Source organism: Physeter macrocephalus, chromosome 16, assembly GCF_002837175.3.
Source record: "Physeter macrocephalus isolate SW-GA chromosome 16, ASM283717v5, whole genome shotgun sequence".
Taxonomy (NCBI): Eukaryota; Metazoa; Chordata; class Mammalia; order Artiodactyla; family Physeteridae; genus Physeter; species Physeter macrocephalus.
Genome location: NC_041229.1, coordinates 25,916,957 through 25,933,826, shown reverse-complemented (window position 1 = coordinate 25,933,826; position 16,870 = coordinate 25,916,957). Strand labels below are relative to the sequence as shown.

Genomic DNA, 16,870 nt, shown 5'->3' with positions numbered 1-16,870 from the left:
TGGCCTTACTATCTCCTGGACCTAGCTGACAATGTTTTCAAAGAGTATATTTGTTCTGGTCCACAAACTAACAAGAAATTCCTGAAGGCCAATCTTCTCAATTGTCATGGATGAACTTTCTCTTTCAGTTGTTGGAAGCAAAGGTAGCAAATTAAAATCTTTCTCTGATAGAAAAAGGAAATGTATTAGATTGAATGTAAGAGCACAATATATTTGGTATGAGTCAAGGTGGGATGATTTTTTCTTGACCAATCTGTTTTAGAATCTTCTTCACTGAGTCAACAAAATGACTGTCTTAGGACACCAAATGAAGAATTTAGGGGTCTCTTTGTTAAGTACAAGACACACCACTAGTCCAAACACAGAGTGGCATTTATTGAATCTATTGGGAGTTCAATTTAAAAACGTTTCTATAGAAGATATCTTTCCTCCTACCGGTTTAATGACTAATATGCTTTGAAAATTGGCCATTTTAGACAATAGGAAGCTGAAATAGGGAGGTGCTATATTTTACTGACTTGGATTATATTCTTGGAAAATATCATAAGCATATAATATATCGCAAGTGTGCCCCCAATTTGAATGATAGAGAAAATGGGGTGTGTGTGTGTGTGTGTGTGTGTGTGTGTGTGTGTGTGTGTGTGTGGAGGAAGAAATCATGAAGAGGCCATATACCTTAGTTTTAATGGTATGGAACAGATTTCTTGGACAACTGAGGCAGTCTGCCCTGCTGGTTTATGTTCTTGGGAATAATAGACTGTATAGATGAATTTTATCTAGGTAGATTTTCTTGACCTATATAACACTCTCTTCAAGTCACCTGCCAGGTCAAAAAGTTAAAATATGTTTTTTCAATGCCTGCCAGAGAAAGTCCATTGTAAGGCCTTGTTCAATCTGGTCTTTATTTTCTTATTCTGCTTCTCATGATTCCTCCGTATTTATTCTCTGATCCAGTTTGGATGCCATACACAGTGTTTCCAAACAAAAGTTACTCTCTCCTCCATGTCCAATTCATTCATATTCATCTATTCAAATTTTACCCATTCTTCAAAGGCCAATTCAAGTCCCATTCCCTTCATAAGAAATAGAGTTCACCTTTATTTTTCTTTTAAAATATTATAACTTGTTTTCCATATGACATCTAATCTGGTTCTATATTGTATGGTCATTTATTTTTTGATGTTATTTAATTTTTCCTTAGGCTTATTAGAGTGTAAATTTTCCAAAAGTAGGAATAATACCTTTATAATATCTGCTGTGCCTGGTTTAATACTAAACTTTTAGTTACTCAAATATGTGTTGTAATGAATGGATATGGATGAATTAACTTAACCATGGTGGTCATGTGTAATTGGGTTAATGCAAATCTATTCTTACTACCCGAGAAAACAACTCAAATGATATTCTTTACAAATAATGAGCTAGACATTTATTTTCCCTCCCAAAGGATTGTCATTTTTAGGTACAGTCTTCTACAGTAGAACTATGGAATGAGATTTTGCCATGCTAAGAGCTCTGCCTATAATTAACTACGTGCCATTGGACCATGAACAGTTCCCTTAATCTTGGATGTCTTTGTTTCTCCATCAACAAAATGCAATGAAGTGCTTTCTTTCCTTTGCTATACAGTAGAAGTTATAGGGAATAATGAACCTTACCTTTGTCTTTCCTGTTCTTTTCAAACAAAGCATAGTTATCAAGATTTCAAGGTCAGCTTTTGTTTGTTTGTTTTTGTTTTTGTTTCTTTTTTGGCCTCACTGTGTGGCTTATGGGATCTTATTTCCCCGAACAGAGATTGAACCTGCGGCCCCTGCAGTGAAAGCACCGAGTCCTAACCAGTAGACCACCAGGGAATTCCCCAAGGTCAGTTTTTAAAAGAAACAAATATTTTAAAATCTTTAAAAATTTTTCATGATATAATATTGATTTCTATACTCTCAGCAAATACAACCCTTGGTAAAAAGATTATATGTATAATAAATATCAAAAGCAAATATTTTGTGTGTCTTTTCAAATTATTTTGTTTCTTATTATGTATTCAAAACTTAGTTGATAGATGATTAATGAGTTAAAACATTATACAGATTTAAATTATAGAATAACGTACTACACATAAATTACACTTTAGGTAGTATTCTGTACACAAATTTATTATAACAGAAAATACATTAAAATGCATAATTTTCATTTTACATTTGCAAGCTCTTATTGTCTATTTATTCAGAGTCTGTAATAAAGATAAAAGACTTGAGAACTTTGGAATAGCTGAACAACCAAAGTTGTAGTTTCCAAACTGTGCACTAAGACTGTGCCTGGGACAATGTAATGAATGCACAGGAGTGAAGAGGGTTATTTTAAAATTTTGAGGGAAACAAAGCAAAATTTAACATCTTTTGAAAACTGAGAAAACTGTTAGCTTGAGGTAGTTTATGTTTTAACAGTTGATTGTGCTACATTGTTTCAGTCAATTCATACACTTGCAAAGCTAGGTTTATTGAAGTTCCTGTTCAGTGTGGAACAGGAAATGAGGTGGCAATGTTCAATCTCATCTCAAGGTTTGAGAAGCTGTATAGTGCCCAACTGCAAAATAATTAATTAAATAACTACAATTATTTAAGAATGAAATTTAAAAATTCACTTTATAGATAGATGTATTTTTAAATGCTACTAAGTTGTTAGGACATAAATCCTTATTAAATTGTTTGGGTACAAACAACTACCTTATACACTGAATTGTTAAGTATTTCTTTTGGTTTAGGGTGCTGTTAAAAATTACTTTGAAAACCTAAAAACCAAGAAAATTTGGATCTTCTCTGAGATAGAAGTGCCAAGACCTTATTGGATTGGGCAAAGATAGGTCCAGCTTATGTCTACATAACCTGGAGGGAAACACAGAGTCACTTGTGAGGTCTTGGTGCAGAGGCTTTGGAATGACTGTCTATGCTGTTACATGCTGTTTACCTGGAAACAAGGATTCCTCTACTTAGGTGACCATAATAAGGCCCCACGTGAATTAGAAAAATGGAACATTTTTATTTTAGTTCACTGTGGTGGTACAGATGCCTGTCCATTTTTGTATACCAAAAGAGGAATTAATGCTCATATTGCTCATTAAAAGGAGAACTGTCAGAAATGAGTAAACATGTTTTATTTTAAAATTTCATGTCTTTTGGTGGAGAAATATTTTAGAATTATTTTAACACTAACTTTTTTTTTTAGGCTTGAACTAATCTATTCATTAGTGAGGTCAGTCATTTCAATATCCACTCTGAAATGCTTTCCAGAAATGATTGTCACATAAATGAGTGTAAATTGTGATTTGTTTCTTAATTTTAAACAGAAAATTTTTTCCTATTAATTACTTTAAGGAATCTCAGTATATTGCCATTTAATTTATATCTGTAACAGTTTACTAATGTTTATTTTATATCTAGTGACAAGGGCATAACATTTCATTCTTAATGCTAATGCTTTTAAGAATTCTAGTATTTTTATTAAAATTGGATTAAAATAGATTCATTAATTTAAAATAATGATTACATAACAGATTGCATACTCATGTACTCATGACAAATTGAACACATTTAAGTAAATGTCTATTAACATTAACAAGGTTATATAAAGACACTCATTGATAATTTATACTAATTATTGTTAGCTGTCAAGCTTAATAAGTTGCAGACAGGAAGATATGATTCCTTTCTATAATATAATAAAGCAGACAGAAGAATTAGGTTATGAAAAGACAGAGAGATGGTGAACATCTAACCAAATAAAATTGAGTTGAAATTTTTCTTTTTTATCCATTTAATTCTGTGGACCATGTTCATGGCAGTTTCATATAAGGAGAAGATCTTAGACAGTTAAAGAAGGTATTTGCAGAGCAATTGCATTCTCAGAAAGGATGTGATAGGCAGGGAAAAGAGGAACTGACCTTATAATATGTGAAGGGAAATTTTTCTAGGCAGAAGACATATCTGGAAAGAAAATGAGTAACTCCACAAATAGAAAAAAAATTATAAAAACTTGGGGATTGATGATACTCTGAAGATTTCACTCAACCCTTTTAATTTAGAGATGAGGGGTCTGTAACCCAGAGTGGTTAAGCAACTTCTTTTTGGGTCATTTGGCTAGTTATTAGCAGAACAGCTACTAGAAAGTAGAGCTTCTGCACAGATCAGTGTTTTTCCATGACATTATGTTCCAGGGAATAATTCCAATGTGTAATATTTATTTGTAATGCAATAAACCACTTACATTGTGATTTTAATTCATCAGATTTGTTTTTCTCTGTATTTTTAGGACATTTGAGGTCAATTACAAGAGGAAGGCAGGAAACAGGGTTCAATGGAAATACATGGGCTTATGAGTCAGGACTGGAATTCTGACTAATATTTATCAGTTCTATGACCTTGAGGAAAATATTTAAATTCTGTGCAAAATTTTCATACTTGTAAAACTGGGAAAATACTTCCTATTGTGGCATTGTAAAGATTAAATGAAGCAACAAGTAAAAAGACCCTGGTCCATAGTAGGTTCTCAACAAATGTTAATTCATCTTTACTTAAATAGATTTGGAAGGCAAAGGTTTGGAAACAATTTGAAAGGCAAAAGGTTTGGGTACAATGTGGAAAGAAGTATTTAGGAAAATTATAAAAAGCTACACAGAGGACCACTGTTGAAACACTTAGCACAAAATATTGCTCTTATTAGATATGTAAGGACAATTCTGTGATTTATAAAAATATGTAGAGGAAGACACAATAATCTTCCAATATAGTTTGCACTTAGTACCTGAAAAAGAATCCCAACTTAAATAAAGGTTGTAGAGAGCTAATGATTCTGAAGACAAAAAGGCTGGAGATTGTAGGAGACATTGACTTATAGGGTCTCTCCTCAGAGGAGGATAGATTTCTGCAGTGCATGTTTGAGAGTGCAAAGCCATTTAAAGCCACTTAAGGAGGAGAGTGTTGTCTGTCTGAGGCACCAATAGACAATGATTACTTTCCCTATTTCTTTCTTCTTGGATATGGTGGCATCAAAATGAGGCAGCCATCCCACTTATAACTCATAAGTGTCTTTTTGGTACAAATCTACTAAGTGTTGCATTGACTTTATTTCCTCCCCTCCACCCTTCTTCTTGTTTTGAGCAAGAAGTACTTTTTGATGGTGTTATGATGAAATATAACCATAGGATGGTGGGTTGCACTGTCTTCCATGTATCCCTTTATATATGAACAAAGCAGATGGTTCTTCTCATTTTGATATTTTCCTTAATATTTAGTTTTACTTATAAAATTACACAAGAATATGACACATGATATCTTTGCCCTTATTTGTTCACAATCTTTCACTGAGAAAGTATGTTTGACCTCTTATAAAAAAGAGACTATGAGAAAGTGGGAGAGGTAGACAGATCTCATTCAGGACACATGTACATAGATAGGGTTAACCTGCAGGTGTGGAGTGTATGTGTGTGTGTAATTTTCTAAGTTAGGGATACAGAAAAACTTGTCCTAGTTAAGAATTCACCAGCTACTATATTTCTTTGAAGAACTTGCTTTAATATTACATGTACAGTTCCTGTGAGTTACCAGATTTATGTAAAGATTGACTACAGGGTGTGAGTTCCTCTGTCTTCTGATATCAAGCAAGAGCTCTGTTCCATGGAACACTTATGCAGATAGATGTTGCAGGTTTTCTTGCCCGAGACTTAGACAGATGAAAATAAATTAGGAAAGAGTTTGAAGTTCTGAAGTGCAAAGAATTTGGGGAGTAAGGACTGATGGCAGTTCTTTTTTGAACTTGACAGAGGTGATTTTTCTTTACTTCTCTGGACAGAGTGAAAATCAAATTAAACGTGACAATGTAAGTGAAAGGAGTTTATAAAATAGCAAAGCTGTATATGAAGGTAAGATATACACAACATTTTTTTTATGATTAAAGGGGAAATAGTCCCCATCTAAATTAAGATGAGGAATTTTCTTAAAGAGTCCTGCCCAATGCTTGATCAATCTGAAGTGAGTCCTCAAATGCTCTCACTGACTTCACAAACAAAGGAAGTACATCCCTGCATTTTCCTTTTCCAATAGGAGACTGCACTTTAAGGAATTTATTGAAACACAATGTATCCAGCAGGACCAGATTTGTGGGCATGCGTCTATGCAAGTTTTTTTTCCTAAAATCAGAGCACTAATCTTTCATTTTCAGTGGACTACACTTTTCCTAGAGTATCTGGATTCCTTTTACTAGCTCTAAGGCTTTAAATTTTTTGTTTCATGGAGCATAGGTTATGCTCTCTTCTAAAGATGTTAATTCAAATATAGAACACAGCATTCTTTGTACTGAGAACTTTTGAACCTTCCTCCTGTGCAGAAATACAAAGGAAACCCTTTAAAGTAATGCAGATGATATACTGTCTATATCTAGGCCTCCATTTACTTATAGTTTAAAAATCAGTGGGAAAATCATGATCAACTTATACAGAAAATTGTAAGACCACTTCATCTGGCTAGATCTTATAAAGAGTCTGATTCAAATCGTTCACACAAAGCAAAAATGTCCCATAGGTTCAGAATTCTTTCTGGCAATAAACTTCCAGTGTAAACAGGAAGACCACTGGGCCTCTTGTAAATTTTGGAAACAAATGATACTCATTGCTTTGCACTCAGTCATTTTGATTTTGAGACAAGAGTTTGAATGAATTTTGGTTTTAAGTTCAATGCAAAGGTTATTTGCCATTACCAAAAAAGAACTTTTGTGTTGAGTGTGTGCCACAGTAGTTATTAAAAGGATGTGAAGGGCATAGGCTATTTAGTATCCTGAATAGAAGCTCTAAAATTGTATGACTCTAAAGAACTTGACAGTTATATCATTATTACTAAAGAAGAGAACTAAAAATTCCGTTTTATTATGCTATGATTGATACTGCACAAAAAGAATATTAAACAGTTTTCCCAATGTTGGAATAATGTAATTTGCAAAAAAAAAATTTTAGGAAAAAAAAAAAGGCCAGTGAAACCTTTTAACATAATTGATGACTATCCTTTCTGATAAAAAATATAATTTGTGTCTAATTTCCAGTGGAAACACATGTGTGTTTAAGTGAAGCAATGGGGAAATGAACAGTGGATAAACCACAAGATCAAAATAATAGTAACTACAAATATTAACTATTATTATTATTTTTAAAAAGAGGCCTGAATTTCCTCTGCTAAGAGGAGAAACTATGCAGTTAGCAATTTACTCAGCGGGCTGAGAAAGAGTGTATATGTGTATTTGAAGGGGAGTATCTGAGGGATAATATACACTTTTCATATCTTTAACACCTATTTCAAATCTGAGATTAAGGCATATCTCTGAAGCAATTTGAGTGCATTTTCTCAAAATGTAAATGGAATCTTCAAACAGCATTTATATTTATTTGGGTCCTCATAAACAATTGGGAAGATTTAGAATTAAAAGCAAGTTGGGCTTGTGGTATAGCAAAGGTTTTATGCTTTGTCTGTTAAATTTAAAATAAATACAATCCAGAAACCTATCTCCCTTTACCTTAGAAGAACCTTTAAAAGAAAAACTGATTTTGCTTCTGTATCTCTGAGGAGCTAAAGCTCTGAACTTTTCTTTCCGGAGAAGGGGTGGGGAGCCTTCTCATCTGCTTTGCTGCAGGGGTATCACAGCCAGGGACCCTTATTTGCCTCCATCTCAATGTCAGAACAAATCCGAGGCTTTCCTGGAGCTAAAGCAAGCGCAGTGGGGACAGGCACTAAGAGCGGCTGTTGGTTTGCCAAGAGGCAAGCTTTGGAATGAAGCAGTTCCACCGCAAACTTGCGAGAGGCTGTTCTTGGGCTTTGAAAAGCCTTTCTTCCACTCCCCTTAGCTTTCCGAGCAGCGTTTGTAGCCTAGTGCAAACAGATCGCATATTTGGTGCAAAGAGCTGAGAGAATGAAGGACAGGGGATCACTCCCCAGGTCCTAGGTAGTGAAGTCTGCAGAGGAACTGTCTCTGGGTCTGCACCGCCTGCAAACGCGGCTGCAGGTGGCAAGCGGAGCTGTCCAGCACCAGTGCAGAGGCGGCGGGAGCCAGGACCCCGGCGCGCCCAGGCCGGCTGATGTTCAGCAACAGGGCTCTCCCCTGAAGACACGCAGTCCTCATTCACTGCCTTCAGGCTCTGGGCTCGCTGCGAGCCCACGCAGCCTCGACAGAGGCGGAGAACACTCGTCCTCACAAGCTGCCCCAGCAGGATGGGTGCCAACATGTTGACCCTTCCTTTCCCTTGTAAGCGACTCCTCCGGAATGGGCGGACAGGAATGCTCGGCCTTTCCCCTTGGCCTCAGAAATTCCTAAATAAACTCGGAGGGAAAGGTCAATTATGGACCCTAAACCCCCACTTCAACGCTCTGAGGCTTCCCCGAGGTGGCTCCAGAGGGTGGTCTTCCGTCCCCGGCCCCGCGCCCCTCTCCCTTCCAGCGCCCACCAGGGCCAGTCTGCTCCTCAGCTGCCTCTTCCGTGAACGAGGGGTAGGGCATTTGGGTTTGGGGCCCTTTGGTCTGATCCATGTCAACGTGCGCTCCTCGGAGGAGGAGGGGACGGTGGGAGCTGAGGTGGCGTTCAGAGGACGGCGACGAAGTGTCCTTGTTGCTCCTGAAACGTGGCGACAAGCCAGGCAGACTCCCAATGAGTATGATGGCGACACATGATGCCGGCAGAGAGAGAGAGACCACGGAGGAGGGGGTGCTTAAAGGGAGAAGGAAGTAGGCGGGCAGCAATGGGAGAGAGGCGGGAGGAGAAGGGCGGGAGGAGCTAGGGGAAGGGGGGCGAGATAGGCGCGCAGGCGGCAGAAGCCTTTGCCTCCGCGACAGTGCGGGCCGCAGCCTCCCCGCCCTGCAGCCCCCGGTCACACACTCGCAGCCTCCCCGCGAGCTGCAGGCCGGCCACAGCGATGCGCCGAGGCAGGCGCTGAGGTGGCGTCGCGCTAGCAGCTGCAGAGGCGGCAGTCACCGCCAAACGCGGGCCCCGGGTGCCGCGGCGCCCCAAGTTCCCGCCATGAGCAGTCGGCTCTGGAGGCTCCGCGGCTCCGGGGGCTCACTCCCAGCCGAGCACGGCAGCAGCGCCCAGAGGCCCCAACGCTCCTAACGCCGCCGCCGCCGCCGCCCGCGTCCCCGCCCCCGCCGCCGTTTCGGCCGCCGCAGAGCCGCCAGCAGCATGTCTCGAAGGAAGATTTCGTCGGAGTCCTTCAGCTCCCTGGGTTCCGACTACCTGGAGACGAGCCCCGAGGAGGAGGGGGAGTGCCCCTTGTCTAGGCTCTGCTGGAACGGCAGCCGGAGCCCGCCCGGGCCGCCCGAGCCCAGCGCGGCGGCCGCCGCCACCCCGACCCCGGCAGCCGCCGCCGCTACCGCCGCCACGGCTGGGGCCAGAAGAGCGCAGCGCCGGAGGCGGGTCAACCTGGACTCTCTGGGCGAGAGCATCAGCCGCCTGACGGCGCCCTCGGTGAGCGGGGAGAGGAAGGAGGGCCGCTGCGCAGGAGAGAGGAAGGGGATCGGGCAAGTTGGCGCCACGCTAGCCCGGGCGTGTGCGAAGAGCCCCACCGCTGGGGGGCGGCCGGGCCTTGCTCCGCCCGGCCTACGGTTTCCAAAGGCCGGGGCAAGACCCGCAGCTTGGGCTCTGGTGGAAGGGGGCACTGGAGTACGGGAAAGGAGGAAGACTTCACTCCTCCGGGGTCTCCTGATTCAGAGGTCTGTCTGCCCACCTCCAGCCTTGAACCCTCCTTCGTCGCGGTCACCCTGACGGCCCTAGGTCCTCCTTCATGCCCACCTGTTTTCTTTCCCCCAAACTTTCCCAGGCACTGCGTTCTGCAGTTCCCATTTCCATGTCTTTCATCTCTGGTCTCCAGTATACCAAAGGAACTCCTACTCCCTTCCAGGAAACTCTTCCTTTCTTTTCCCACACTCTCTTGCTCTTAGCATGACCTTCTCTGACATCTTTGAATTCTGCAGGCTAACTGCATTCTATGTTGCATTCCTTTCTTCAAATCTTTGGGAACTGGTTGTCAGATACTTTTTTGAGTTGTCTTCTGATGAAGAAACCTCTTATCTCTTGTTTTCTCACTACCTCATATACTTTTTTTCTTAGTCACTAGGCATTTATTGGTTCAACCTTCTTCTGTGAGTAACCCTAGTGTCTGGTTTTCTAAATCTCTCTGATATTTCTTGCACCCCTACCTCATCCTTCACTCTCTTTTCCCTGGATTCTTTAGTGCTCTCTCCCTCATTTTTTCATGATTTCCTTTTATTAGGCCCTTCATAAATATCTGTTGAATGAATAAATGCCTTCCTAGCTCTCTCTAAACTTGTGCTCATTTAGGGATGTCTGTATCAGCAGTTCCAGGTGTACTCCAGACTCCCCTTGGTTCTAGGCATCTTTCCAGAGCACTTCTGCCTCATTCCTGCTCAGGCATTTCAGCTACTCTTGACTTTTACTCTTTGCAGTAATGCCAGACCTCTGTTTCAGTCTTTGACTGTATAAGCTCTGTTTTGAAGGAATTCACTCCATTGTACACAGAATCCTAAAGAGACTGTGTCAAACCACCATCCACCTTTTATTCTCACCTTGATTGGTTACAAAGACTTCAACTACTGACAGCACTTTTACCTACCCATCTCTGAGACTTTTACTTCTTTAAAGTTTCCAAAATGAATCGGAACATTGATCTTGTTTGCCTACTCTTGAGTCTCCCTTTTGAAAGTACTCTTATAGTTTATGGTAGGACGGACCTGAGAAAGAATGGGATCCAGAGACACTGGGAACTGGTACCAGGCAATCCTACAAATATCCTGTGGCCATTGCATTAATGGAGTATGACCTTTTAGCAATGAATCTACTCTTCGGTCACCTTGCTTTTTTTGTGCATTTCCCCTTCAATATACCTTTAGCCACTTCTTTCATTGATAACCTAGGAAACAAAACTCAGAATGGGTTAGCTACTGTTTGCTATTCTTAATGCAAATATTTACCAGGAAGCATAATCTTAGGAACTATTTGATGTTGCAAATTGTTGAACATAAGCCTTTATAAAAGGAGTCCAGTAATCCTGTGCATCTGTAATTTTATGTCAGTACCCAAAGCAACGTTTGTGCAATATACTAATTCTTCAGTATAACAGATTCATATCTAATATGATGATTTTACTAAAGATAATTATAAGTTTTTTGTGGGAATTGTTTTTATAATCCTGGAGTTTTCTTTTTCTTTTCTTTTCTTTTTTCAGAATTTACAAATTTCTAAAAAGTTGTGGCACTGCCTCTAGTAATGCCACTTTAACAAGACTATTCTCAGCAACTTATGTGAGAAGTAGATAAAATAAACTGAACTCAAGTATTTACTGCCAAAATAAGAGGTAGGAAATAGTCTCTGATTTTTACCTTTTATAAAGGTAAAATTTGAATGACTCTGACTCTTTGCTGGATAAAAAGCATGTAATCAGATAATGGTGTTCAGGATAAGAAGTTTGAAGTTGAAAATAATTATGATAATCAAAAATATGCAACAGCTGTATGGACTTTCCATGCTATAATTCTTTACTATTTTGTTTCTTTTTTTAAATTTTACTTATTTATTTGGTTGCACCAGGTCTTAGTTGCAGCAGGCAGCCTCCTTAGTTGCGGCTCGCTGGTTCCTTAGTTGTGGCATGCAAACTCTCAGTTGTGACATGAATGTGGGATCTAGTTCCCTGACCAGGGATTGAACCCAGGCCCCCTGAATTGGGAACACAGTCTTATCCTCTGCACCACCAGGGAAGTCCTCTTTTCTATTTTGAAAAAGGTCTTTCAGCTGTTATGCTGAACACATACATGTGAATATAGTGTAAACAATTCCAACTTCATAAGGCATGTATAAACAAATTCTCATTGGCTAACCATCATGTCACCAATAGAATTGGTAACACAAGGAAAACAGAGAGTATATTTCAAAGCAGCGGCTTATTTCTGTGTTCTCCACCCCCATTTTCTTTTGTTTGGCAAGCTAGAACACTGCTTCAGAAAGTTCCAGTAGATTCGGTCTCCTACATTGTCAGCATTCTAAACTTCTCTGAAAACACTTATGTGCTATCTAATGTCCTTTCATTAGAGCTAAACAACTTAAAACAAACAAACAAAACCCCAAAAACCTCTGAGAACAGCCATTACCAGAGCATTCTTAGATGGAAATTTCTAGTTGTTTTGAGTGTTGCAAACTTTCTTGCATTGCTGTGGAAGCTCCTGTGTTCTTAGTGGTCTCATCGTGGAATATTGTCTCAATCACTGGAGATTTATTTGTTTTTTATTCAGGATAATTTGCAAGTAGGGAAATGGAAGTGAATTTAATAAATACTAGGATACTGCCAAGTAATTCAGCTAGTAATTTGATCAATGGAATATTCAAACTCCGGTTTTTGATATTTTAAGAGTTACTTTTAGGTTCATTGATGTTGGCTATAAAGATTATAATACTTTCATACTATTTTAATAATAAAAGTAAATTGAATTCATAAAATTGAAAAAATTCTGGAATTCAGGATACCACGTTCTCATTCATTGTGCCTTGGACAACTAAATACTTGTATATCACTGTGCATATTACTTTTACTGTCTAGGATCCTACTCATCTGTAAGTTATTATATTTAGGGTCCCTTCCTGTTCTGACAGTCTACGAAGACATATTGTATTGTCAAGCTTTCAATAAACTGTCACAATGGCATATGAAATAAAAAGCAAGGACATATTACTATGAGTTTTATAACTGAGGAAAGTAAATTACTTTTTTAAGTAGGGGCATCAAAGTACTAGTTATTCCACCTAGTTGTTAAAAAAATATTTGAGGATCTGCAATGTGGCAAGTATTGTGCAAAGCACTGGTGATACAAATGCCAAGCAAAACTTTCCCGTTTTTTGACCTCATGGAACTTCTTTAATTATAGACTTTATTCTAAGGAAACTATATTGAGGTAAAATATAAGAACTCCAATTGTTGAAGTGATGTCTAGGGGAAGTTTTATTTATCATCCACTTTGGTTAGTTTTGTTCACTATGAATCTCTGGGGTGCAGCCATAAAAATAAAAATAATCCTAAAGACCTGGCTGAAGATGCATATATCACTTATTACATTATTTATTTTGAAATAATTTACTTGGGAACACATATGGAAAAACAGTTGGGGATTTTACATCAAGGGTGAATTTAGGGTCTCATTTATTTCCATTTTATGTTTATAAATGAGAGCTGCTTAGACCCCTCTCATTTTGACATTGGTTTTGGGTTTGCTAATGTCAGCCTGTCAGTGGAGATATTCTAGGAGACCAACCCAGGGGCAAGGCTTTCCTAGGATTCTTGTCAGAGAACTACTAGCTGTTATAACATTACACATGGCTTTGAAGACCTCAGAAGCTATAGAGAGCAGAATGGCAGGAAGAAAAGTAACAGAACTGGAAGGATGGCATATAAAGGGAGGAAAGCTACTTACATAGGGAATAGTCCAAGAAACAAAGAACAGTGAGGAAAGAAAAAGGAAGGGAAGCTTGAATTCAAGTAGTAAAAATCCAAAAACTCTTTCATTATTTTTGGAAAGGAAATTGTATTGATACATGCCTATGAAAAAGTGAAAGGACATAAAAAATACATATTTAGCCTCTCCTAGTATTAAATAAAATGAAATTTCTGATGTGTAAAGCCTTACATAAAACCTTAGAAATTGTGAGTGTAACTAACATGTAAATAATGAAAAATATATAAAATATAGTTTTGAGGTTAGATATTTGATAAATTTATGTGTTTTAATTGAAGTTTTAAAAATTTGGGGCTCAATATGGGTAATAAAGTTCTTAGCAATAGATTCATTAAAATTAAAAATCAAACAAAATGTATTCTAGTAGTTCAGTGTTTTCACTTTTGTAGAAATTAGATATGATCATCTGAAATCAGAATTTAATGGCCATCTATTGCTTTTTTCTACCTCATCCCTAGTTATCAGAAACAACACGGCAGAATTGAAAGAACAAAGATTTGAAGTTTGACAGAAAAATTGAATAACTCCCTGCTACCCCTTGCTATATGTAAGGCCCTGGGAAAGCCAACTCCTTCCTCCTCAGAGCCTTAGTTTTCTATTTTGTGAAGTAGGAATAATGATTACCTTATAATTTGTTGTGAAAGAGGAGGAACATTCCTTGTAAAATTTCTTGAACTCAATAAATGATAGTTTCAAGTTGAGATCCATTAACTTCAATCAAATTTGAATGCCTCCAAATGATCTAAAATTTTTCATTTTTTCTCAATAATTTACTTGCTAGTAACCTTATTAAAAGAGTTCATAGGTTAACTGATGTCATGTACCTAAAAAAAATTGATAAGGAATTAATTTTGTTGGCATTGTCCAGTCAATCCATTAAAATAACTAAAACTGGACTCCCTTTTTGGCTCCTTGGCTGTGCCTCATGTGTGTACACATGTATACATAATCATTGCAGATTCAAACATTTCTATCAAACTGCTGAATGTTATGTGGCAGTATGAGTACCACAACTATAAATTCTATAAAAATACTAGAACATATATATTTGGTAGAATATGGGTATTTCACAACAAATTACTTTTAAATTAGGAAAAAAAATAGGTGAAAGAGAAACTGCTTATTTCACTTGCCTGAGAATTTCAAGAGTTCCCCATCCATTGTGTTCAAACTAATTTGTACAAGTGTTCAAAGGTTTATGCTGTGAGATGCAAGAACCACCTAGAGGGGCGGGATGAGGAGGGTGGGAGGGAGGGAGACGCAAGAGGGAAGAGATATGGGAACATGTGTATAAGTATAATTGATTCACTTTGTTATAAAGCAGAAACTAACACACCATTGTAAAGCAATTATACTCGAATAAAGATGTTTAAAAAAAAAAGAAGTAGAGACACAGATGTAGAGAACAAATGTATGGATACCAAGGGGGCAAGGCGGGGTGGGGGCAATTGAGAGATTGAGATTGACATATAAACATTATTGATAGTACATATTAAATAGATAACTAATGAGAACCTACACTATAGCACACAGAGCTCTACTCGATGCTCTGTGGTGACCTAAATGGGAAGAAAATCCAAGAGAGGGGATGTATGTACATGTGTAGCTGATTCACTTTGCTATACAGTATTATACTCCAATAAAAATTATTTTTAAACATATTTAAAAAGGAATTATCCAGCTAATGACTTCTACATTTGTGTACTGCACTCTATTCTTGTTTGGCTACAAGCTCAACTGTTAGCCCTTCATTTTTTTTTTTTTTTGTGGTATGCCCGCCTCTCACTGTTGTGGCCTCTCCCGTTGAGGAGCGCAGGCGCTCCGGATGCACAGGCTCCACGGCCATGGCTCACGGGCCCAGCCGCTCCGTGGCACGTGGAATCTTCCCGGACCAGGGCATGAACCCGTGTCCCCTGCATTGGCAGGTGGATTCTCAACCACTGCGCCACCAGGGAAGCCCTAGCCCTTCATTTTAAAGATAAATTTTGACTATGGGAAATGACATCAGTTATTATTAGTCTATAGGTAGAGGTGATGTGATTATATATTCCTTTTTAGTATATAATTTATCTACCTTGAAGTTTTCTGAGATGTGTGGGAAGAGTACCTGAGTGCTATTGTGTGTTTTTCCCTTCTATATCATCATTGCTGTTTTCATTCACTTTTGTTTTATCTTGTTGCCTCTGTCATAGGGAGCTGAAGGTAAAAGTTTAAAAACTTACATGTTTTATTGAATATGATAGTAAAATAAGTGGGTGATCTCTAGATATAGACATTGTTAAATGTGAATTTCACACACATCTAGGAAGAAAAAAAATTAAGTGGCATAAGTAGGGAGAATGTTTACAAGGGCTGACTAGGTTTTCTTTGCAGGCCCTTATTTGATGCATGAACCAGTGATTAGGTCAAAATTCAAAGTTCCTCTATTTAATTTCTTACTCTAATCTTGATACTCTTATGTTTATCTTGTATTCAGCATGGTACCTGATACTTAATGGATTTTCAATAAAATGCTCAGAATAAATGAATGGATGTTCTTATTTAATTATCCAATTATATTATTTCTTTTTTTGTTTGATTTTTTTTCTGTGTTATATTTGGTTCAATCAAACAAAATATTTAGATTTCATAACCAGCCTGTGAGAGATACTTTCAAGTATGCAAACCTGTTTGAATTTTACTTACACCTGCCATCTAAAGCAAAACTTCAGAATAAAGTTGTGTTAAAAAGAGAGCAGATGGAAAAGTATTCTTCTCCTGGACCTCCTTGAGTGGCCTATTTATATTTTAAGAAGTTAGGTAAATGTAACTACTTTCCTCACATCTCCAGTATAAGTCTGCTTATATTTTCTGTACAGTTCTCTCTCAGGTGAGAAATGTTTGTCAGCAAGTAGGCTACTGTCACCAAAAATGCACTGCTGGGAGATGGAATGAAAAAATCTTGCTCCTCAAATATCACTTCAGGACAGGATCTGAATATCTAGAATTATGAGCATCTCATAAAGTTGAAAATTCCAGCTTAGAGTAATTTAGGAAGTAGGGGAGCTGGAAGTCTCTTTGAAGGCTGGAGATTTGTTGTGGCTGTTGTGGGGAACTGAGAAAGAGTGAACATTCTTATAAATAGAACAGTGAGAAATCACTTCCTGTACAGCCTTTATTTGAGGCATATTAAACAGTTCTTCATCTGAGCTAGTGGTTATCAAACTTCAGTGAATATAAGAAATACCTAAAGGAAATCATTAGAATGTAGGTTCCAAGCATAGTTCACTGTGCTATACAGTAGGACCTTGTTATTTATCCATTCTATATATAGTAGTTTGCATCTGCTA

At 38.4% G+C, this 16,870-nt stretch overlaps 1 protein-coding gene across 1 annotated transcript in view; it reads left to right on the top strand.

Moving 5' to 3' along the window:
* The first annotated feature begins 9,204 nt into the window (after positions 1–9,204).
* GUCY1A2 (guanylate cyclase 1 soluble subunit alpha 2) overlaps positions 9,205–16,870 on the top strand; it is a 428,505-nt gene continuing 420,839 nt past the window's right edge. Inside the window, exon 1 of the mRNA XM_024115325.1 lies at positions 9,205–9,489. Coding sequence (XP_023971093.1) covers positions 9,205–9,489 — 285 coding nt within the window. The remainder of the gene's footprint in view (positions 9,490–16,870) is intronic.